Source organism: Narcine bancroftii, chromosome 3, assembly GCF_036971445.1.
Source record: "Narcine bancroftii isolate sNarBan1 chromosome 3, sNarBan1.hap1, whole genome shotgun sequence".
Classification (NCBI taxonomy): domain Eukaryota; kingdom Metazoa; phylum Chordata; class Chondrichthyes; order Torpediniformes; family Narcinidae; genus Narcine; species Narcine bancroftii.
Window position 1 is genome coordinate 40,351,810 of NC_091471.1, and position 25,357 is coordinate 40,377,166.

At 39.1% G+C, this 25,357-nt stretch overlaps 1 protein-coding gene across 1 annotated transcript in view; it reads left to right on the plus strand.

Moving 5' to 3' along the window:
* The window catches only part of me2 (malic enzyme 2, NAD(+)-dependent, mitochondrial), a 72,748-nt gene that overhangs the window by 15,818 nt on the left and 31,573 nt on the right, over nt 1–25,357 (plus strand). Inside the window, exons 3-9 of the mRNA XM_069923902.1 lie at nt 266–399; nt 2,780–2,929; nt 4,959–5,034; nt 8,278–8,439; nt 9,738–9,841; nt 12,560–12,669; nt 21,697–21,794. Of these exons, the coding sequence (XP_069780003.1) occupies nt 266–399; nt 2,780–2,929; nt 4,959–5,034; nt 8,278–8,439; nt 9,738–9,841; nt 12,560–12,669; nt 21,697–21,794 (834 nt within the window). The remainder of the gene's footprint in view (nt 1–265; nt 400–2,779; nt 2,930–4,958; nt 5,035–8,277; nt 8,440–9,737; nt 9,842–12,559; nt 12,670–21,696; nt 21,795–25,357) is intronic.

Below are 25,357 nucleotides of genomic sequence, written 5' to 3' on the forward strand. Positions count from 1 at the left end.
TGGCATTGCAGCCTTATTGTGTTTTAATCCAATGCATAGGTATCTCCTCTTGTAGATGTAAATACTTACACAACAATACCAATCACGGCTTTAAAAATTTCTTCCAAGAAACATTTTAGAAGGGTGAGTGATGAATGATTTTTGTTCACAGGATATCAGTCTGGGCCAAGACTTTCAGCTGGGTGCAAATCGGGTATCTATGTGGAACTGTGTGCACTTTAAAATTAACCTGTCATTGTTGAGACACTTGTCAATATGTTTTAAGGGGATGGCATTCACATTAGAAGAGCGACAGATTCTTGGCCTGCATGGGCTTCTGCCTCCAAAAATAGAAACACAAGATATTCAAGCAATGCGCTTTAAGAAGAACTTGGAAAAAATTCGGAATCCTCTAACGAAGTAAGCAATGGCTCTTTTATTAAGGCTTTTGTTATCCGGCTAGGTCCCATGGCTGTATAGTACAAAGCACATAATTATGTTTGTCTCTGATTGTTTTAATTGACATTTAAATGTATAATTGAGTACACTTGTGGTACAGTTTTAAGACCATAATTGGATGAAGTTGAATTGTATTTAGAATCTTGCATGATTTGCATTTTTTTTTGGATTGGGTGATAACTAAAGGTTGCCAGCTGCAGCTCCACTGGTGTCATGTTGTTTGCCTGGGTCTATCTATTTCTAATCGAGCACAGATCAGAATGTTTTTAATTGGCTGCCAAGCTTAGTTAAAAAAAATTAAATTTGTCTAACCATTGTAAATAAGGGATAATGCAGTATTTTTTATATTGCCTTTGTTGCTGAGTACTTCAAAATTGGGAGAAGCATGGTAGGGACAGCGGAGGAGGAATAGTTTTAAAGGAACCCAACTAGATTTTCTTGAAGATTTGTAGAAATGTTATCTTTGTTGATGAGATGACAGTTTTGAAACTGGAAATTGTCAACTCCATAATCAACTTGTTATATTTTCTTTAACCAGTTATTTGTTTAGGAGCCAAGAAATAAGTGAATGAATGTAGTTTACCATTTTTTGTGATTTTTTTTTTGTACCCATTGTAAGATTTGTTAATGCACAGATTAATTTAATTTTTCAGTTCTGTTACCCTAATGTTCAGAATTATTTGGAAAGTAACTTGTGTCATGTCCAGAATTTTGCCCAGTGGAATGGAATTTATAAAGTATAAATGCGCCAACGTCACCATAAGTAACTTTTAACACTGAAGTGGGGATTCATTTCCAAACAACTTTTTAAATGCCCTCTTATGAGAGAGTATTCAGCTAGATTTTTAAAAGTTGGCTACTTTATACTCTGGCCTGAACTTGGGGTCCTTCTTGGGTCATCTCTTGGAATTGAGCATGACTGGTCTCTGATCCCATTTTGTGGGCTCTGAGATGACTGAGGCTGATATGAAATCCATGGATTCATCCACAGGTGGACAGGAAGTGGCTGATGTGGTGGGTAGGCTGTTTTAAAGGGGGATTCAAAGGGTGGTGGGTATGTGGAATGAGCCGCCAGAAGAATGATAGAGCTTGATATAATTGGAATGATGAAAAGCTATTTGGACAGGTACATAGATGGGAAAGGGTTAGTGGGATATGGGTCAAATGCAAATTGGAGTAGCTAAGTTGATATGGACGCATTGGGTCGAATGGCCTGTTTTCTTGCATTGAAATCCTGTTTTTTAGCTGAACTAGCTAAATAACATAACTTCATAAAAGTGATCCTTTTGCAATTTAATTGAAGTCTAAAATTATTTCAGTTCCTGTAAACATAAGATCAATGCAAACAAACATTGACAGTTTTGTTTTCCATGGAAATGTTCCATAAGATGTTCACAATTACTAAATTCATTTGTTGTATGATAATTTAATACCTAATAGAAATGGATCTGACTCCATTTCTATTAGGCAATAATGAAAACATTCATACAATCCATTTGATGTTGAAAAAGGTATTGAGCGCCCACCTTGACATGTGGTGATGGGGCAGTGATGTTTGAAAAGGCTCCAAAATTTTGACTTGCTTGAAGGAGTTAAACAAAAGATTTAAGTCTCTTGTGTTATTCTCGAGTTAAAATCTAAAGTCATAAAATTGAATATTTATTCTATTTTAAAAATAGAGAGATTTCTTTAGCCAGAAGGTTGTGGAATTTGTTGCCACATATAGCTGTGAAGGCCAAATCAACAGGGGAGTTTGAGGAGGAGATTGATAAGTACCTGATTAGTCAGGGTATCTCAAGGGATATGGTGGAAAAGGCCAGAATTTGGAACAAGACGTGAGAACAGTTTAGCTCAGAGTGGAGTTGCAGAGCAACTCCAAGGGCCAAATGCCCTTTATCTTGTGAATTTAAACCAGCTTAAGAATTGTGATCTTGCTTTGTAATTCAAACATGAGAATCCTTATTAAATGGGGTATATTTCAATTAATACAATAAACCAAACTTATTCCTTGAATGCCATCCCCCCCCCCCCCCCCCCCCCCGAAGTTATCCAAAAAATTTAGTCATTCGTAAAGGTCTGGTCTCGACCATTTCGGATAATAGTAATTATACTGTATATGTTTAACATGTTGGCATGATTAACACATGCCATTTTAATTTTTCATGCATGTTGTCTGTGAGTTTAAATATTGCTCATACATTAATGGATAGGTTTCTGGGGGAAGGAGAGGATTTTTTTATTGGAGTTAGACTCAGCGGACATGTAAGTTGATATTGCTATGATAAGAACAATTCTTCAGATATTTCAAAGTATTGCTGTTGTAATTATTGTTCCATTATAGATACATTTATGTGATGGGAATCCAGGAAAGAAATGAAAAATTATTCTACAGGGTGCTGCTTGACAACATTGAAGAATTAATGCCAATTGTTTATACTCCAACAGTGGGCCTGGCCTGCTCACGATACGGACATATCTTTCGGAGACCAAAGTAAGTCAACAGTGCCTTTCATGGTGATTTTGCAGCTTTTATATTTTGGAATATTGTCGTGTTTTACTAATTTTAATATTGGTGCATTTCCCTGAGTGATTATCCTACACTGACGTAATTAATTTAAAATATAACGGGAGCCTAAAGAAATTGGAAGACTTGCATCTTTATAGCACGGTCTCCTCAACATCAAAGTGAAGTGTCCACTTTATTATTTCAGCTGAAAGGAGGAACCAAAGCGAGCCCAGATCTGCAGTGGGCCTGCAACCTTGTTCACTTGAACAAAATGAAGAACAATGAAATAACTATCTGCTAAAAGATATGAATGAAAATTGTCATTATTCTGCCTAATAAATTAATATTTCAAGGGCCAAATATTTTCAATTAGCATTCAAAAACTTTTTTTGAAGGCCAGTAGGAAAATATTTTTAAACAGAATTGTTAAGTAATCAGCAGTGAATAAATCAAAATAGTGCTGGTGAATTCATTTCACATGGACTGACTGTCTGAATCTTTAATTATCCCCTCAAATGAGTAATTGTTTCACTGATACATCAGAACCAGGGATGAATGTCATTAACATCTGCCTTTATTGTAAATGGCTCCAAGATGAGAGAGAGAGTCCATTTTTTTCTATTGTTTTGCCATAAACTTTTGTCAGAGAGTCCTGCGGTGGATTGAGGGCAGGTTGTGAGACAACCTTGTTCTTGTAAATGTTGACTGTAAGGACCATAAACTCTGAAGAAGATGAGTGTCTTGGAGATTAGTATTTGAATCTGTGCATGCTGCAGCTTTATTAGTGATGATTGATTCTGGAGCGTAATTACCAAATGATGAACAGTTTTGTATCATTTATGAAAAAAAGCTTTGCTTCCACATGAAGTTTGTTGATGGTGAGCAGCAACGTCACAGAGAGAAAGACTGAGAAGAGTATTGTAGTAATAGTACAGTGTCATGGAATACGGAGCAGCATTTGAACCATGTTGGGATTTTCCCGATCTCTCAACAAGATATCAACTGAAAAGTCTTTCAAGTTCACTGGGAAAAATGAGACCTTAGTTGCTCTTGGTAGCTATGATGAGTTGGCTGTGTTATTTATGTACCTGACAGGTTCTCAAAATATGCATGTTATTCTAAACTCTCTTGTGTCAGGAGTTTAGCAGCTGAAGAGAAGAAATATTTCAAGGCTTATGACCACTCAAAGTAGAAAAGGATCATTTGGTATTTTAAGAACCTCAAAACCATGTATCAGAAGTTGGACAGAAGTGGCAGAAGGAGTGTAACATTTCAAACTACATTCTGACCTCAACCACCATCTGCTTCATCAGTGGGGAAAAATATATCATTCCAGTATTGTTCTATTGAGGCACCTCTGAATCCATAAAACTAGAGGTCATCCTCAATACTGAGTGAGTGTGTAGGGAGGTAAAGGATATAGTAGAGTCAGTAGCAACTTGTGCAGGGCTCTAAGGAAAGGATGTTTAAAAAAAAAAAAAGTGCTGGAAATATGGATGTGACAGCATTTGTGGAGAGGGGATACAGGCAATTTTTGATAACTTCTCTCAATTGGAATAGGTTTCATTCGAACTATATTTGAATACTGGGTATATGTAACATAGTATATGTTAAGAGTATGAAATGAGTTGAGAGGTGGCTTGTGTGGAGCAAAGAATGACAGCCAGAATTCCTTGCAGATTAGTTGCGCTCACTTTGCTCTTTCCCCGTGTAATGATGAAATGTATTATGCTGACTGCTTGCTATTGGTTATGACTATAGAATGATACAAGTCTGGTCCTTACTTATGGCATATCACCCTGCAATATTTTTTTCTGAGTATTTTTCCAAATCCCTTTAAATTTGCTGTTTATAAGTTTGGAGGAAGCTTTCCAAGCAAATGATTGGAAATTTTTTGGCTATCTGCAGGACATGTTAAATGTTTGGAAGAAAATAGTTTGCTCTTCCACTAGTATAAAATTTTCTCTGTGCCTTGCATTTTAATTTTTACAGTGTTAACTTTTCACTTTTACAGAGGTGTATTTATTTCCATCTTGGACAAAGGCCATGTGAGATCAATTCTTGACAACTGGCCAGAGACCCAGATTAAGGTAAAGGGTAAATTGTGCATTTAAAACACACTTGGCATCAAGTTTTCTGGCAAATTTTGGTGTTTAAACTCTTCCTTCACAAATTGTAGCTCATGGTTTGGCGGTAACCAATCGAAATAATTGGATGTTTCGTTAAAAACCATGCAGTAAATGCTGTTAAAGTCCAGAAATCTCTTTTGGCACTACCTAGTCCTGCTCCTTCAATTTGGATCTGGGATGTTTGCATATGAAAGAGATCCAGGCCAGCCTCATCAGGCTAAGGAACAGCATATTCCCACAGGCAGTGAGAACACTGAATGACCAAAGGAACTGAAACAATTTTTTTGTATATATGACTACTTGTCCTGTACACGGGCAGCACATTTGGTGGAGCAGTTAGTGCCATGCTGTTACAGTACCAGTGATCAGGACCGGGGTTCAAATTCTGTGTTGTCTATAAGGAGTGTTCTCCTCCGTTGGTTTTCCTTGGGGCTCTGGTTTCCTCCCACCATTAAAAATGTACCGGGGGTTGTAGGTTAATTGAGTATAATTGGGCAGCATAGTCTCGTGGACTGAAAGGGCCTGTTACTCTGCTATGTTTGGTTGTGTGTCTGTTTTTCCACTGAGGATCAGAGAATGCTGTTTTGTTGGGTTGTACTTGTGCAATCAGATAACAGTAAACTTTAATGTTATTCCAAAACAATTTGATGGAAATGTATGAAAATCAAAATTACAGTATAATTCTTGGCCACTTACCACACCGATCCAATGAGAACCCACTTTGCTGACCATAGTTGCACATGAGAAATATAATATCTGTTCCATAGAGTGATGGGATGGGTGATAGGAGGTCAAGGAAGATGCTTTTTTGAGGAGTTTTTGGGTCTTTATTTATTGGAGTGTAGAAGGTTCAGGAGGGATTTGATAGAGGTTTTTAAAATTATGAGGGGGATTGATAGAGTAGATTTGAATAGGCTCTTCCCCTTGAGGTTAGGTGAGATTGAAATGAGGGGTCATGAGTTGAGGGTTAGGGGGCAAACATTTAGAAATAATATGAGAGGGGGCTTCGTCACTCAGAGAGTGGTGGCTGAGTGGAATGGCTTTCCGGAAGAGGTGGTTGCAGCAAGATCAATTTTGTCATTTAAGAAAAAGTTGGATCGGTGCATGGACATGAGGGGATTGTAGGGTTATGGGCAGGGTGCAGGTAAGTGGGACTAGAGGAGATGACTTGAATTGATACAGGCTAGATAGCCTGTTTCCGTACTGTAATTGTTATATGGTTATAATTGGAAGACTACACAAAAGAGTCTGGAAAAACAACCAACTGAAAAACCTCACAAAGATAAGCGTATACAGAGCCGTTGTCATACCCACACTCCTGTTCGGCTCCGAATCATGGGTCCTCTACCGGCACCACCTACGGCTCCTAGAATGCTTCCACCAGCGTTGTCTCCGCTCCATCCTCAACATCCATTGGAGCGCTTTCATCCCTAACGTCGAAGTACTCGAGATGGCAGAGGTCGACAGCATCGAGTCCACGCTGCTGAAGATCCAGCTGCGCTGGATGGGTCACGTCTCCAGAATGGAGGACCATCGCCTTCTCAAGATCGTGTTATATGGCGAGCTCTCCACTGGCCACCGTGACAGAGGTGCACCAAAGAAAAGGTACGAGGACTGCCTAAAGAAATCTCTTGGTGCCTGCCACATTGACCACCGCCAGTGGGCTGATAACGCCTCAAACCGTGCATCTTGGCGCCTCACAGTTTGGCGGGCAGCAACCTCCTTTGAAGAAGACCGCAGAGCCTACCTCACTGACAAAAGGCAAAGGAGGAAAAACCCAACACCCAACCCCAACCAACCAATTTTCCCCTGCAACCGCTGCAACCGTGTCTGCCTGTCCCACATTGGACTTGTCAGCCACAAACGAGCCTGCAGCTGACGTGGACTTTTTACCCCCTCCATAAATCTTCGTCCGCGAAGCCAAGCCAAAGAAAGGATATAATAGCAATGAACTAAGTGGTAAGTAAATAGTAATAACAGTTAAATATCTGAGATGGACTTGAAGGAAAGAAGTGTATGTTTTTGTGATGAGATTATCTTAAAAATAGGAGATTAAATTTCAAGCATGTAATTTTTATGTTTAGGGTATTAGAGATCCAAGGAGCACAATATTTTGTTCCTGTTTAAGTAATCCATAAGATCGTGAAAGCACAACAGTGACTGTAAATTGAAATGCTAGCCTGAAAGATTAAATACTTTGGCATAGGAGTTGGCAGTTCCATTCAACTCTACATTCTGCATCTGTTCATAAAAATAGGTGAATGGAGATACAGATGCTTTAGTTTTTATGGTTTTCAGTCTTGATTGTCACCAGACAAATAGAATTTGGAAATGGTCATAAAGGCTGAAGAGTTTATTTCAAGGATGTAATTGGAGGATGTTTGTCAAAGAGAGAGAGAAAGCCAAAAAATGTTGCTGAGGACAAAGCAGGGGTCAATTAGAGAAGATGGCTGTAATCCTCTCATTTCAGTACCTTGGGAGAAATTGGGTGAGGTTATGGATGACAATTTGAAAGGGAGATATTTGCTCAGTCCTGCTGGTGTTTTACTACACAATAAGGATAGAACAGGAGAGGATTCTGGGGAGAATGATAAGGATGTTTCATAGAACATTTTTGGTTGTGAAATTATTAAAGAAAATATTTAACTCGAGTTGGTGGAGTAGAAATTTGAAGGTCTTTTGGCAGAGAACAATGAATAGTGGGCATAGGTTTGATTGGATAATGGTTTAGAGGAAAATAATATTTCAACCATAGAGATGAGTGGAGGGAGGAGGTTCAGATTGCAAGGCTGAGTTCTGGTTAATGGGATTAGCTTCAGTAACCAATTTTGGCTGCCATGGATAGTGAATGGCTGTCTGCTATAAATCTCTATGATTGTAACGTGTTTTTCATTCTGAGATAGAAGTGGATGTGCGAATCATTACTTGGCTGTTGGTTGCTGCACAACAAAAAACAAATTATAAAAACCAGATTGGCATAGACGCTTTTCCACAATTCTAGATTATTAGTCCACCAATCCTTACAATGGGATATCTATGACATCTGGATCCTTGCATTCCGATGTATGTTATGTACTTGTAGGATAATTTAGTATCTCTTGTTTCCATATTGAAAGTGGTTGATTTTATTTTTTTTTAATGAGTTTTCAAACTTTTTTTTAAAGAAATGTGAAAGATGTACTATTAACTCTACTTTTCTCTTAGGCTGTTGTTGTAACAGATGGAGAACGGATATTGGGACTTGGAGACCTGGGAGTTTATGGAATGGGAATACCAGTGGGAAAGCTGTGCCTGTACACAACGTGTGCAGGAATTGATCCGCGGGGTTGTCTTCCTGTTTGTATCGATGTTGGTACTGATAATGAGGTATTTTCACAAACATTAAAGTAATGGCATGTATGTGAACTTTGGATGATATGAATCTGTTTTAGATGGTAGTATACTTGTCAAAGTTTGAACGTATCCTCTCTTGTTACAATTGCTTAATGAGTGTTTTCACCCCCAAAATGTATGAATGATGAGAGAATTTTTGAAGCTATTGCTGCATTAAATTTTGCCCTAATGTCTGACCAAAGATTGCTTTGTCAAAAAAATTTAGACCATCCTGTAAAGATGAAATTATATATAATGTTGCATCAAACCTTTTTTTTTTCCAGACTGCTACCCTTGTGGTCCAGATAATGAATAATGTTTATTCCCTATTCTTTGAAGATGATTTGGAAAAAGCTGAGGCTATGTTACAATTTAATTGTAATGATTTGTTTCAAGAGTGCAAGTACCAAATTCTGTGACCGTAGTAATAACCTTCCAAAAAGGAAACTATTTCACAATACTGTTCTCGTCCAAAGAAAGTTGTATAGTTGCATTGGTAAAAGCCATCAATAGGGCTTTGAAGTGGAAAATTGAAGCTAATGGTCAATGGGTTGTTTCCTTATCATTAGTTCAACAAACATTTAACTTCATTTTCAGATTATATTCTAGTCTGTTTCAATAAAGTGTTAGAATATTTTGATTATATAGTCAGCTATTTTTCATTGTCATCTTAAATTTCTAATGTCAAGTGTTTTTTTTTAAAGTAATTGAAAGTTGAGAATCTCCATTTTAAAATTTGTGAACTGTTTGCCTTTGATATTTCCACTAGTTGTCATTGACCTATTTTACATCTGAAATTTAACTCATGAAATTGAACAATCATAACATACCAAAATATTTGAATAACAAGTTTTAAAAAGTTTCCTCCATAATTATGAAAAAAGGCTTGTACCAGTCTCAATCAGTCAGAAAATTCATGATTACAGGGTTATTTTGAGAGTAAAGAGCTAATTAAAAGGAAAAAGTTGGTTTGTGAATACATGGCAGGAAGTAAAATTAGTCAGAAAAAGGGTATTAATTTAGTGATGCCTGCTGCTAAATTAAAACTGTTGACTCTACAACGGTTTTATTTATTATCTGTGGGTGAGAAAAATTTACTCAAAATCTGCGCCAAAATTTGAGGAAAGAAATGGATGGCATCCCTTGTAGATGATGACTAAACTTGTTGAGCATGCTTGGTTTAAACAGATGACAATAATATATGCTTCATTTAATTTTCAATTGCATGGAGGTCCAGTGGAATAAGTGAAATTTGTAAAGTGAATCTTTACAGGCATTTTTTTCTTTTGTAGACCCTGTTGAAAGATCCATTTTACATGGGTCTTTACCAAAAAAGAGACCGTTCACACCATTATGATGAACTTATTGATGAATTTATGGAAGCAATAGTAAATAAGTAAGTGATCTTATTACTTGTAATAGGATTTGAAAAAATTAATAAGAAATCCCTTTGACCCCTCATGTTTACAGCAGGAAGAATTATTTGAAATTCCTGGAATACTGTTAGTCTTTTAATGATAACTTTCGGTGTCCAGCTGGATAAGGACTGGTTTGGGACTTTGAATCATCTTGCAGTAATATTTCAGAACTAATAGGCATCAGGCACAAAAATGCAATTCGTGTGTGCTTTTGAAAAGTTTTAAAATTTAATTTTGGTAAAATTTGTGTTAAGACTAAGAAGCAATTCAGTTAGTTTAATGAAAAGGGCCCTCTTTCCCCCCACAACACTTGTAAAGGCAGGGTAATGAAGGATATGAACCCAATGTGAGTAAATGGGGTTGTGGAGATGGGTATTGTGTTCGGCCAAAGGCCCTGTTTTTGTGAGTATTCATTGAGCACTGTTTCATTATTGTTTGAAGATCTTCTGATCTGGTTAAGGGCTACAAACTCGTGTAATGTTGACTGGATATTTGCTTCTTTAGAACATAGAATGTTACAATACAGTACAGGCCCTTCAGCCCATGATGTTGTGGCAACCAGTGTAAATCACAGCAATTTAATTTTTCCCTAACTAATGCCCATAGCCCTCTCTTTCTTGCATCCATGAGCCTCTCCAAGAGTCCTCTTGCAATGCATTCCAGGCAATCCACCATTGAATTTATATTAAAAAAAAACATGCTTCTGTCATCTCCCCCAACCTTCCCCCTCACCTTAAACAGATGTCCTTGGATATTTGCTATTGTGGCCCAAGGAAAAAGTTGCTAGCTGTCCACCCTTTCTATCTTGGACCCTCATAATCCTGTATTCCTCTGTCATCTGTCATCCTTCATTGCTCCAAAGAGAAATACCGCAGCTCTGTCAACCTTTCTTTTGATCACATGTTCTCCAGTCCATGCTACATCCTGGTAAATCTCCACTGCACCCTCTCCAAAGCATCTGCATCCTTCCTGTAATGAGGTGACTGGAACTGAAACCAGAGTTTTTAGAACTGCAACGTTACTTTGCGGCTCTTGAATTCATTTCCCTGACTAATGAAGGCCAAAACGCTACCCCATTAACTTCGCACTCATTGTCACTGAAACCAAGGAGTTATTGTAGATTTTAAGAAGGGAATACCAGAGATGAGATCATTGGGGGAATCAGAGCTGGAGAGGGTGAGCAAATTTCAATTTCTGGGAGTCACAATCTCAGAGAACCTTTCCTGGACCCAGCAAACTGTCTTCATGAAGAAAGCATGTGGGCACCTCTACTGGAGGCTCGATATGATGGGGGAAACCTTGGCAAATTTCTACAGATGTGTAGTGGAAAATGTGGTGACTGACTACATCATGGTCTGTTATGTGGGGTCACCAATACCTTTGAGCAGAAAAACCTGCAAAAGGTAATGGACATAGCCCAGTACATCAAGCAAAACTCTTCCCATCACCGGCAGATCTATATGGAACGCTGCTGTTAGAGAGCAGCAGGATCCACACCACCCAGGACATACTCTGTTCTTGCTGCTGCCATCAGGAAAGAATTATAGGTTCTATAGGACTTGAACCACCAGGTTCAGGAATAGTTGCTACCCCTCCAACATCAGATTCTGAAACAACAGGCTCAATCAAAGACTCAATTAAAGGCTCTTAATTTACACATTATTTATTATTGAATGATTTTTGTTTGTTTACATTTCTCTCTTTTGTACAAATATATTTCTTCTGAGTACAATTTACAATTACTGATACGTAGAAATTATGCCTGCTCCACAGTTTAAAAAAAAAAATCAGGGTTGTATGTGAAGTCATGTTGTACTCTTGACAATAAATATGAATTTCAACTTTTAAATCGTGTCCCTCACAATCCTCTCCAATAGTTTGCCCACAACTGATGTAGACTCACTGCTCTATAATTCTGGGAATTCTCCCTATTACCTTAAACAAGGGGACAAAAATTTGCCATTCTCCAATCTTTCAGTATCACTCCTATTATCAGGGACAGTACAAAGACATTGCCAACACTCCAGTAATTTCTTCCTTAGCTTCCTGTAACAACCAAGGGTAGATCCTGTCCAATCTGGTCATGGGGACTTGTCTGGAGGAATATTTTAAGAAAATCCACTGATTCCTCTTTCTTGACTTTGACATGCTCTAGTGCATTGGCCTGTTCATCACTGACCTCTTATTCGCCAAAGTTCCTCTCCCTTGTGAACACTGAAGCAAAGTGTTCATTTAGGACAGTGGTTCTCAACCTTTTTCTTTCTACTCACAGCCCACTTTAAGTATTACCTATGGCATAGGTGCTCTGTGATTAATACCATACAATGTTCATGCTGTGTCTTGCTTATTTTACTATGTATCAGAGGTTTTATAAGCTAGATGAAGTTTGTCACCATCTTGGTACATGTGACATAAACAAACTTTTATAATGAGGTAGTGCTCTGCAGAGTAGAGCTTGATGCCAATATTCATCTAAATATGTAATGATGTATTTCTAGTTGACATCCTTTAAAACTTTGACTACTTCCTTACTCCAAGTTGTTCTATCATGTATGGTTGCCAACATCTATAATCTTTAATGCTTAGTTGAATGGCATTGATGATATTGGGACATTTTGGATATTAGAATTTTTGTAAAAATAAAAGGTGAATTTGGCTGTCTAGAAACTTGATGCATAATCTTTTATTTTACACAGGTATGGTCGTGATACCCTTATTCAGTTTGAAGATTTTGGGAATAACAATGCTTTCAGGTTTTTGAGAAAATACAAAGATAAATATTGTACATTCAATGATGACATTCAAGGTAGGTTTCTAATAATTCTAATCAGACCAACCAGGGGAGTTGATAAAAGAAGTTTAAGAGCTGTCAAACTTTGGGGCTCATGTGAGTCTAATTATATTGTGCCTAAAATTAATTGGATGTGTAGGAAGATGAAAATCTAATGTTTGGGTGTGGGGTACAACTATGAGTGCTACAGGGAGAGATGCTGCCTTCCTGCTCCCCACTTCGATTTGACTTCAATCCATAACTGTGTTCCACCTGGTGCTCCCACACACTGAAGATGGGTGGGTTAATGGCTATAGTAAATTATCTGAAGATTAACAGCAAAAAAAAATCAAAAGGGCAATTGATTGCATCCAAATTGCAATGAATTGACAAAATTGCAGGCAACTAAGGAAAAGCAGATTGGGACTACTCCTGTTAGCATCTTTCTGATGGGTCAAATTGCCTTCTGTATAATTGTAAATACTGTATAGGTAAGATTTGTTATTGATTGTCCTTCATTCAAACTAATTGAACTAAAGATTGGCTTTTGAATTTATGGAAATTAATTGGTTGTGCTTTCAAATTAAGGGATCAAAGATCAAGGTTATCTGAAGATTTTTTAAAATGTTGGATTTTACTGGATAGATGAGCATTACTTAGTGAAATGAGGGCCACAGGTTAGCCTGTTGGCAGGCATAGTATGGTTTATTTTGAAACGGCAAAGATGCAGGCACTAAATTAAGAACAGAAAAAGCAGTAAATATTCAGCAAGTTGGGTGGCATCAGTGGAGAAAAGAACAAGGTTAACACATCAATCTGTGACTTCCCATCAGAACTGTAAAAGGATGGGATAAAGTAAATAGAAACTTGGATGAGGAGGTGCAAGATTATAATGATATCTTGGAAATTGATGAAATGCGGGATAGATGGTAAGGAATAAGGATAATTGAAGGAGAGATGTGCAATGAGCCACACCAGTATTTCACAAGGTTGTTCCGAGGAAATATCAGATGCACAGCCTGGCCGCATCCAGAGGGAGGTAGGTGACATAAACTACAAAAGTATTGAGGTGTAATGTATTTAATCTCACCACTGCTTATGGTAGTTTCCGAAGGGTAAATGTAGGGAGTTAAGGAAGCTAAAGAACAACCTCAAGGGTATCAATGTCTGGATTGTTTGCTGTATCATGCTCTACTGAGGGCAACTATAGGAAGTTGGAACAGATGTATGCATGGCAGAGTAGGTACAGTTTCGCAATTAGAATTTATTGACATGAGCAAGTCACTTTTTTTTGTGGATCATTGAAATTTCTAGAGAAGGTATGACCTGTTCAAAAAGGACTAGCTGCTCCTGAGCTAGAAAGGGAGCAAAATGCTTGTAGGCTGTTTGATAGCGCTGTTGGAGAGGGTTTAAAATAGTTAAACAAGGGGATGGAATCAGTGTGTTGGGTCAGATGATGAAGTTGGTGAAAAGGTAGATGCTATGTGAAATGCAACTGAGAAAAGACAGGCAGTGGATGGAACACAAGTGCAGTAAGCGGAATGGGTTGAAATGTGTGTGATGCAAGTGGTATTGGCAATGGAACAGATGAACTCTGAGCATGGGCCCACAGGTAGAACTCTGGCCATCAGAGGGTGTCTTAGGAGCAGGAATATTCGGCTGCTGAACCTGCTGCACTTTAGATGTTTCAGAAAAGACAGGGAGGGGTAAAAGAGGCAGGGGAAGTATCATTGCTGATTGGGAATACCATCGTGACTGGCGAAAAGGAGAAGGTAGTGGAGGGATTGTCCACTGAGTCGGTTTGGGTGCAGGTTGGGGGCAATAACCCAACTGGGTGAATGTTATAATTTTAAAAAATTTAGACATGCAATACAGTCACATCCTTCTAGCCCATGCCATCCAATTGACCCACAACCCCCATACGTTTTGAAGGGTGGGAGAAAACTGAAGCACCCGGAGGAAACCTACGCAGACACACAGAAAATGTGCACACTAAATTTGAGCCCTGGTAGCTAGCATTGTACTAATTGCTACATTGACTGTGCCGTCAGAGAATTTCTTCTCCCCACCGCCCCCCCACCCCTTCAAATAGTAACAGAGATATCAAGGGGTAGATAGGGAGGTCGATTCTAGAAAGGTGCAAAATGTAGCTCAGTGACTGCCTATATTAGCAAGTGCATAAGGATGTCATGGAGATAAAATACTACACACCCAGGGCGAACCAGAAACCATGGTTGGATGCAGAGCTCTTTGCATTTCTCAGAGCTCATGATGCTGCCTTCAGGATAGGAGATAAGATGGCACTAAGATCACCCAGGGCTGAACTCTACCATGCAATCTAGAAACCAAAGAGTGGGTATGCACAGAAGATCCATGATCAGCTGTACAACGCCAGATGCGTGAGACAAATTAGTGGAAACATTCATATTATAACCATCTTATGACATTACTATAAAAAATAAAATAATAATAACAATAAGAGTGGATGAAAAGTAAGGCAATGTCTTTGGTTCATTGATCACAAGACAATCGTGCAAGTCAGACAATGACACCTACCTTCTGGACAGACTGAATATCTTCAATGCACCGCTCGATGGGAAGAACAGGCTGACGCCAAATAAAGCTCTGCCTCCCACTGATGAATGGGCCCCCTGCAGAAGGTGAGGAGAACCCTATCCAAGGTGAACCCACACTAGGCAGCAGGACCAGACAACAAACCTGGTCAGTTATTTGAAGGGCTGTGAAGATCAACTGATGGAAGTCCTTGCGGAGATCTTCAATATATCATTGCAGCAGCCCATTGTCCCTGCGGGTTTCAAGATAGCCATTTTTTATCCCAACGACAGCAACAGGCCTCCGTGACTACTGCCCAGTGGCACTGACTTCCACCTTTATGAAATGCTTCGAGTGTTCGGTTATTCCATGCATCAGAGCGCACCTTCTAGACTCTAGCACCTTAGGACATTACACATTTCAATTTGCCTGCAGATGGAACTGTTCTATTGATGATGCTGTAGCCTTGTCCCTTCACGCTGTTCTGTCCTGCCTGGAGAACAACTTGTGTGCCATTCTTCTGTTCATTGACTTCAGCTGTGCTTAGAATGATTATCGCCCAGAGACTGGTGGAGAAGCTGTCCTCGCTGGGACTCAACACCCCTCTCTAAATGGATTCTGGACTTAGCAAAGACCACAGTCTGTCTGGGTTGGCATTAAAACATCAAGCACCATCTTGCTGAGTGCTAGCACACCTAGGGGTGCCAGATCCAGTTCCAACAGTCAAGTTTGCAAATGTCTTGCTGCGACTTCCTCTCCCTTGCACTGATCCCAGTCAAGGAAAGTCAGAAATGAATAGTGGCCCAGAGGTCGCCCACTGAGCTGCAACAATCCCTGCGCCTTGTTATTTATTTTCCTGGTGTTAAAGTTTTGTTGTTGTTGGTTGAAGCTTGTTTTATGTGGGGTGGGGGGGGGTTGGTAGAGACACAAGCTTGTATATATAGTCATAAAGAATATATGTATATTTGAATGTGAACTGCCAATGTTGGCTTGACACTGTATATGGCTGTACAAGCTTGTGTGAAAATAAATAATCAAAAATAAGTTTGCAAATGACATGATAGTAGATGGTCTCATCAACAACTATGATTTTCACTGCAGACAAGAGGTGGAAAATTTGGTGAAATGTTGTGAGAGTGATAACCTGAATCTCAGTGTAGACCAGACAAAGGAAATGATTGTGGGCTTTGGGAGGATCAGGGATGTCCACCCTCCACTACACATTAATAGCTCAGTAGTGGAGAGAGTAGAGAACACCAAGTTCCTTAGAGACCCAAGTAAAACATGAAAGCTTGCAGACACTGTGGTTGAAATAAAATGCTGGAGAAACTCAGCAGGTCAATGAAGCCCGAAACATTGGTTATGTATTTTTATCTTTGCTCTATAAAGTATGGTTTGACTTGCTGAGTTTCTCCAGCATTGTTTTTTTAATATAAATCGCTTAAGAGACTTATCCCAGACACAATGTCTCCTGAGTTGTTAGGAAGGCACAATAGCGGTTGCGCTTCCTAAAACTGAGATGGGCAAGGCTACTAGCTGCAGGAGCGCAATTGAGTGTCCTGGCCGGCTCCATCAGTGTTGTTTGGTTGCAGTAGAGGATCAGATCAGAGATTATAAAGAGTGACCGAGAGGATCATTTTTTTAAAAACTTTATTTAAGATTTTATAACATGAATAACATATAGGATTACATTAAAAAAAATTAAGAATAAAATAATAAAATTACAATACAATATCAGTAATCTAAATAAACTATACCCTCCCCAATGATTATTACACATTAATAACCCAACTCAAATTAGTCCAACCCCTCCTTTCCCCCCCAAAATAAAGAGTGAAGAATTAATAAAGTTAATAATATGTGAGAAAAAAACCCACTTACAAAAAAAACAAAAACATAACCGATTAAAATACTAACAAAAAGAAAAGTAATTAATACTAAGATATCAGACTTAGAAAACATATTTAAATCAAACTTAAATGCATATATTTAACAAACAGAGATAAGATGAAACATATATTTAACTCAAACTTAATATAAAAAAAATTAAAGTTAGTAACATTATCTATCAAAAATTCTTAAACATAATCAATTCTTAAAAAAAATTGTAGCATGAAAAAAGATGGAAAAAAATCTTTCTCTATAGAGATAAACCTTCACCAAATATCAACTAACTTCACATCTATCATCATATTAGTCAAATAAACCACCATCTTAAAACAAAATTCAAACCTCATTGAGCATTGTACAATTCAATTTTAGTACTCTTCCACCATTTTTCCCTTTTACTCTTGAATAGTTATCCAATAAAAGCTCCAATACCACATTTAAATATCCCCAATCATTACGTTAAAATTCAGATATCCAAATAATAAAAACACATCTACAACGAAATCTATATCTTCAACAAATGGAGCATAAACCACAAACAAAATTCAAGCCTCATTAAGAATTGTACAATTCAATTTATAACTTTCACCATTATTCCCTTCATTCTATAACTAAAATAGCAAAATAATATACACCAGAATTACCACTCCTTTCACCTTAAAGTTAAAGAAAAAATATTAAAAAAAACTTATCCATCCCATTCACATTTAAATTTCAGATATTCCTTATCTACTGAATAAACTTCACAAAAAAAACCACATCAATTTTTAGTTTTTTAAACAATCAAATACTTATGCTTTTTTTATATTTAAACAAAAAAAAACCCTTCACTCTTTAATCTAATAATACAAAAAAAAGGAAAAAAAAACAGGTAGGAGGTTAAAAATACCCCCTCCCGTCTAAACCGCGAAATGCGGTAACTCCCAAAAAAAAATGGGTGTGAGATAACTCTCGCGTAGCAGATGACTTTCAGGAAATAGTGCCTATCCAGTTCTCTCCCCCAACTCTCACTTCAACTTAAACTAACATCATCATTATTTAATATCCCTTTTTTAAAAAAAAAGACATTAGAAAAAAAAAGGACAACTCTTTTTAATCAGCTCCAACTGCCGAGTCACCATTACAACCATTCCTTTTTGGAGTACGGCTCTTCTTCCATCTCTTGTCTCCTTAGAGATCGCGGCGGACTATGTCTCTGTTGAAACTGAGTAATTGGCAGCTCTTGAGCAAATGCTATAGCTTCCTTTGGAGAATCAAAGCACTTTGGTTGTCAACCATCTTGAAAAACCTTCAAAACAGCTTGATATCTAAAGGTTGCCTTGTAACCTTTCTTCCACAACAACTCTTTAGCAGGATTGAATTACCGTCGTTGGAACATAACTTCTTGAATCAAATCCGCATAGAAGAAAACTCGATTATTTTGAATCATCAAGGGTGATTTTCTCTGTTGTGCATTTCTAATAGCCACTCGTAAAATTATTTCTCTGTCGTAATAATTCAAGCAACGAACCAAAACGGGTCTTGGACTGTGACCTGAAATAGGTCATCTACGCAAGGCTCTGTGAACACGTTCCAGTATTATACCTTCCGGGAAATGTTCTTGACCCAGCACCTGCGGAATCCATTCAGTAAAAAATTTTCTTGGGTCTGGTCCTTCCATACCTTCCGGCAAACCAATAATCTTTATATTGTTCCGTCTGGATTGGTTTTCCAAATAATCAATCTTTTTCACCAAATTTTTATTTTGAGTTTGTAAGTCTTCGACCATTTTGGTCACATCAAAAACTTGATCCCGTATTTCGTCTATATCTTCTTCACACGAATTAAATTTATCTCTCACTTCAAGCTTAAAAGCTCCAAACTCATCCATCTGTTGAGAATGTATTTTCACCAGAGTATTAAACCTAGTACCAAGTTCATTCATAATCTTGGATAATCCCTGCATTGTATAAGATAATTTAGATTCAAGATTCACAAAAATCTTTTCAATTGGAAGAGATTTTGGCTCAACAGATTCCTGTTTCTTCTCCAAAGGATCTTCTATTCCTTCCTTCATTCTGGTTGCCTTCCTTGTAGTATGACTGCGTGTGGAAACCCCAGCCACAGCCTCTCCAGCAATGACTGGAGGACGCTGGCCGGGGTTTTCCCCAGTCCATAATGTATTAAATTCTCCCAGTACATCAAGTTGTATAGGTTCTTGTATCTCAAGAGATGCAATTTGCAGCGCCACCTCTACAGTTGACAAATGCCTTTGAGTAACTCTTTGTTCTAAAGGCTGTTTGGCGCCCTCTTTAGGGGGCTCTACCGATGTAACAGAGCTCTACATCCGAACACTGTACCTCTCCTGGGATCCATTTCACGCTGAGACCCAGTGTCTTTCCTGTAGGTAGGCTCCAAAACTTGAACTTTTGGAAAATGTAGTTTTTTGATGATCTGTTGTCGTTTTTTTTTTTTTTGCTCTTTTCCACCAATTGTACCATCATAAGTTAAATTAACAGCACTGAAGTTATCTAAACTTTTAAAGAATTTTAACAGGCATTTCTAGACAAAACAATAAGATAGAGTCAGGAGAGGACTGGAAGGCACGTCTGATCCTTACGCCGTCTTGCCACGCCCCCCGAGAGGATCATCTTGAGTCTTTCTTACTCCATACCCACCCCCCCAACCAATCCATTATAGACATGATTTACTGGGATTGTTGTCTAACGAGGGCTCACAGATCAGTGAGGAGCTGTACCCCCCCCCCGCCCCACCAAACCTAGCATATTCCAGTTACTCCAGTCGGGAAGAGGTATAGACGACCATTTCCAAGTTCTAATATTTCCCAATTTCAAAATGTGTCATCTTCAGACATAAGGGTTGATATTCAGAATTACTATCTTATTAATCCAATAAACCAAACTTTATAGTTGCAGCTTTAAGTAGCTTTATGGATATTATGACATATGATGTCATAATCACTATGGTAACACTACAAACAATAATTTCTTAAAGGGATATGCACAAAATTAACTACGAATCAAAATCACAAGGTTTTGATCTGTACAAGAGGTACAGAAGTATCAGAGCCAGAACCACCAGGCTGAGAAATAGATATCTACGGACAGTGAGACTGCTGAATGACTAATGAACTGCTCAAATAAAGCCTCCATGAATCGATTTATTTAACAAGAATATCTGTGAATGTGCTATGTGTGTTTGCAGTAGGAAGGGAAGGTTGAGTATCCCAGCTCTAGACCCAATTGTTACTGTAATATTTTGCTTGAGAAAAATTGTTATTGGCCCTTTGGAAATATGAAATTGAGCACATAGCATGTCAATTAGGTACGATTAAAACAGTGGTTTTCAAACTTTTTCTTTCCACCCACATAGCACCTTAAGGAATCCCTTACTAATCACAGAGCACCTATGGCATAGGGAATACTTAAAGTGGTATGTAAGTGGAAAGAAAAAGGTTGAGCACCACTGTTTTAAGGTGTTTGGAAATATGTGCAAGGAACGTTAGAAGTGAGCTTTTTGCACAGAGGGTGGAGGATGCATTTAATGCACAGCTGACAACAGTGCTGGAGGCAGGAACAATAGAATTTTTTTTAAATTATTAGATGCGAACATGGAACTGAGGAAAATGAAGTGTTATGTAGTAGGGAAATTCTAGGCAGTTGTTGGAGGAGGTTATTAGGTCACCCCAGGGTTGTGCCAACCTAATAACCTTCTGGGATGATCTGTAACTTTTTTATTGTGGTAATTTTGTATTTGAAATGCAAAAGGAATTCTAGGCCCAGAGAAAGGATAAACTGAGCACTAAAGGCATTGTGTCGTGAACACTTCAAATGTATGAAATTGAATTGATGGCCTTGGAAATATTACCTATGTTTTGTCCTTTATTTTTTGTTAATGTGGTGGTAGAATTTCCCATGTAGACTTGGAAATTTTTTTTTCTCTTTTAACCTTGATAGATTGCAAGGAAATTAAAAAGAAATTTGGGGCCATAATGATCTGTAATTCTTTATTATTAAGACTGATGGAAATGCAATTCATCTATGCCTTGAGGGAATTAGATGAGCACAAGAGAATAATTTGCAGGGGTTTGAGGATAAAATGGGGCAATTGAACTGATGGGGTGGTATGACTTAGAGATTACAGAGATCTAATGGGCCTCTGTTTAATAACAATTCTGATTTATTAAAGACAGGAAAATGAAAACATTGTTTTGTCTATTAATAATTTAAATAGTTTTTTTTTGTCCTTAGATTTTAATGTTACTTTAGACTATGATTTTGTTTAATTTAATCAAATGGTAAGTATCATTAATGTCTCATTAACAACTGTGCAAAATTGCAAATTAATTTCAATTTGATCAGATAATATTTGAAATGGAAGAGAAAATTGCATTCTCTCCACCCCCTCTTCCCCACCCAACGACACCCTACCCCCCACAACCCGCACCCCAACCAACTGGTTAGGAAATCATCCTAATTTGTCTATAATCTATATTTTTAAAAAAACATTTTTTAAATCCATGGTCTTGAAGTAAACTTGTTTAAATTTTAATTCAAGCGTTCCTATTCACACCCTTCACGTAGTTGATTCACACCTATTTTTTTTTTAAATAATATGCAGGCACCGCATCAGTGGCACTGGCAGGATTATTGTCGGCCCAGAGGGTGATTAACAAATCAATTACAGAGCATAGATATCTATTTCTTGGAGCTGGAGAGGTGAGGCTAATTTTTTTTTAAAAACGTTACTACGGTGAGTAGAATTATGTGGCCAAATTTGGAACAATGCCACATTTACAAGGCATAATTTCCTACGCCTCTAACAATAACTTGTGTAATAGGATTGCTGAAGGGATTTTTAGCGATCCATCACTAGACATAAAACTTTGTCTTAACTGTTTTCATCTATGTCACATATGATTTAGTTTTAAGCCCTGTTGTTTCACTGCTGGCTTTCGTTTTGCATTGAATTTTCCACTAAGTTTCTTGTTAGCCTTGTCAACTGAAGTTTTCATCATGTCAAGATGGTCAGCTTTCTGGATCTGTCTTTTGGAAAGTAAACTGCTTTCATCCTTTTTGCACCCAGCTTTTACTACTTAGTCATTTTAAAAATCACATTGGTAGAATTGTGCAGGAAGACGACATTGTATTTTGAAAGTTGCTTATTTCAGTTGACCAATACTGTTTTTTTTTTAGTGCTAACCTCTGTTGGTGCTTCATTGTTGGAAAATATCGCTGGCTGAGAAATTGTTCTGTTTTTTGCCACTTTTTCCATGGTATAGAACAGGGGTTCCCAACCTTTTTGTTCCTCTGTACCCTTTGGGGATTTTTATAGGTTCCTGTGTACCCCTAAAAATTAAAGATTAAAAAAAAACTGACATTGTGCAATCTGACTGCAGATTGTACAGTAGGAATTTAAAAACATTTTAAAGCAGCAGTCAGAAGCTAATGGTTATGATGTCTACGATTTGGGGAGACAGGTCCGAGAGCTCCTTGCCCTCCGAGCAGAGGACGAAATAAGCCAACATATAACTGGGACAATAAAGGATGGCCTGATATTAGAAAGGCTGCCACAATATCTTGGAAGCTGTGGCTTTGCTTGGGACAAAGCACAGGTGACAACGAAAATGAACAGCCTGTGGGGGTGGGGGGGGGGTGAAATTATATCAACTTAACAACCTGTAGCGTAGATAAAAGGTGTCACACGACCAGAGGGAGAACAAACACTTTTATTAGCTTTCAACAACTGGCTTCTGGGTTTAGGCAGGAAACCAGAGTTATATATGGGTAAACAGGGGTGGAGCCAGGAGGCAGGGCCAGTGATCAATGCAGCACTCTCCCAGTGAATCCCAGTTCACTGCACAACCATAATGGCAGAAGTGCTAGAAGGGATTTGGACTGGCCATATTTCAAATTGTGCTATTCCATTTAGGGCACAATCCACTCTACAAAACAGGTTGCTCTTCTGAGCAACATGGAGGATCCAGCTTCCCCTGAGTCTGTTCCAGCTGGGTCTCCCTCCTTCAGGAGCAGAGCTGATGCTGGAGACCCCTAGTGGCAATGACACAGAGGCCAGCAGTAAAAACGGTGAATCTGCGCCTCATCGTCGACCAGGTAAAAACTTTTTTTTGTTAGTAACACTTTTTTCATGTATTTTTGTGAGTGCATTTGCCCATAAAGAGCTGTCTCACTAAGGTTGCTTGTGTTCTATTGTCCTCTAGGATGCCCTGCCAAGGCAGAAATCAACAGAGGTCCAGGTAGTAACGAAGGAAATAAAGGACGTGACTGGCAATGGACTGTGAGGATGCGGAGAGGGATAGCCTTCGATTGGAATGCAGAGAGCCTATGAAGAGCAGTGAGGAGAGGGGTGCAGGAGGCGAGGATGGCAGCGCATGGGGGCCGATCGACAGAAGCAGGAAAATCAATTGAATGGGTTCGCCAATATGTTTAGAGACATTCAACATGAGATGCAGAATCAGGCCTCACTTCTGTGGGAGCTGATTGCACTCATGGCAGCTGCTGTACATCCTGTCCCGCTCCTCAGCACCAAACTCCCGCATGACAGGACCACGCTCCTGCAGCCCAGAGGCCATATTATTCTCCATCACCACTCCAGCAGCTGGAGGAAGGCAGCCTCCATCCACCTTCCTCCAGCTGCTGGAGTGATTTAACTTGTCCACAGTACCACGGGCTAGGTAAAAAAGACCAGACAACATGGATGCAGAGGGAGGCTATAAGTCAAGCTGAGACGCCAGGACCTGAGGCTTCTGGCCAATGAAGAGTCCTTGGAGAATAAATGATGAACTCCAAGCCACCCCTCAATATCAGAGAGTCATCAGGGAGTGCTGCGTGATGTGCTTTACAGAAATGTGGCCAAATGCAGACATTCTGGACGCAGCACTGCAGGCCAAGGGCTACACTCTTCATTGAGCTGACCAAACACCAGTGTCTGGAAATACCAGGGGAGGCAGCATTTGTGACATCATCAATTCATCGTGGTGCACAGACGTGACAGTCATGTCCCAGTCCTGCTCCCCAACCTTGAACAAATGGCTATCAAGTGTCGCCAATTCTACCTGTTGAGGGAGTTCACTGTTATCATTCTGGTTCCAGTGTAAATTCCGCCCCAGGCTAATGCCAGGCTAAGTACTGTGATTAACAGCCAACAATAGCATATCATGATGCCTTCCCGATCATTGTAGGGGACTTCAACCAGGCCAACCTGACGAAGTTTCTGATGAACTAGCGCCACACGTCACATGCGAGACTGAGGGAACCAACACACTCGGCCACTGCTACACCATGATGAAAAATGCATACCAAACCATACCACAATCGCACTTCAGCAAAGCTGATCACCTGGCTGTACTTCTACTCCCGACGTACAAGCAGATACTGAGGACTACAGCACCAGTAGTGAAAATGTGATCAAGGGAGGCAGAGCAGCATTTGCCGTACTGCTTTGAATTGGTGGACTGGAACATGTTGTAGAACTCATCTATAGACTTGAATGAATATATAACAGGTGTCGCTGACTTCATCAAGACCTGGGGGGATGAGTGTGTTCCTGCATGTACATATCCAGTGTTCCCCAACCAGCAGCCTTCAATGAATCTGAGAATTTGCAACTTGTTGAGAGTGAGAACAAGAGTGTTTAAGGCTGGGGATTGGGATCCTTACAAGAAGTCCAGGTATGACGTGCAAAAGACCATCTCTGAAGCAAAGCGGGAATTCTGGAGGAAGCTAGCTATGGCAGGTAGTATAGGCCATTACTGCCCACAAAGCGAGGGAGAACACTATAGATGGCTGCGATGCTTCATTACCCAATGAGCTGAACACCTTCTATGCCCACTTTGAGAAAATCCCTGAAAATACCGAGGATCCTGTGATATCTGTCTCTGAGGACAATGCCAGACATCATTTAAGGGGGTGAACCCTCATAAGGCTTCAAGCCCTGATGGCATACCAAGCAGGATACTGAAAATCTATGCCAACCAACACCACAGTACCTAAGCAAAGATCTGGACCCACAGCAATTCATCCATCATCACAATCTCTCCACAGCAGATGCAATATCACTGGCTCTCCACTCACTCTGGATCACCTCAAAAATAGCAATTCATACATTTGACTACTCTTCATTGACTACAGCTCGGCCTTCAATATCATTATTCCCTCAGTGCTGGTCAAGAAGCTACAAACTAGACCTTTACCCTGCTCTGCAACTGGATCCCTGACCATTGAAGACCACAGCACAAATTGGAAACAATGTCTCCTCCTCA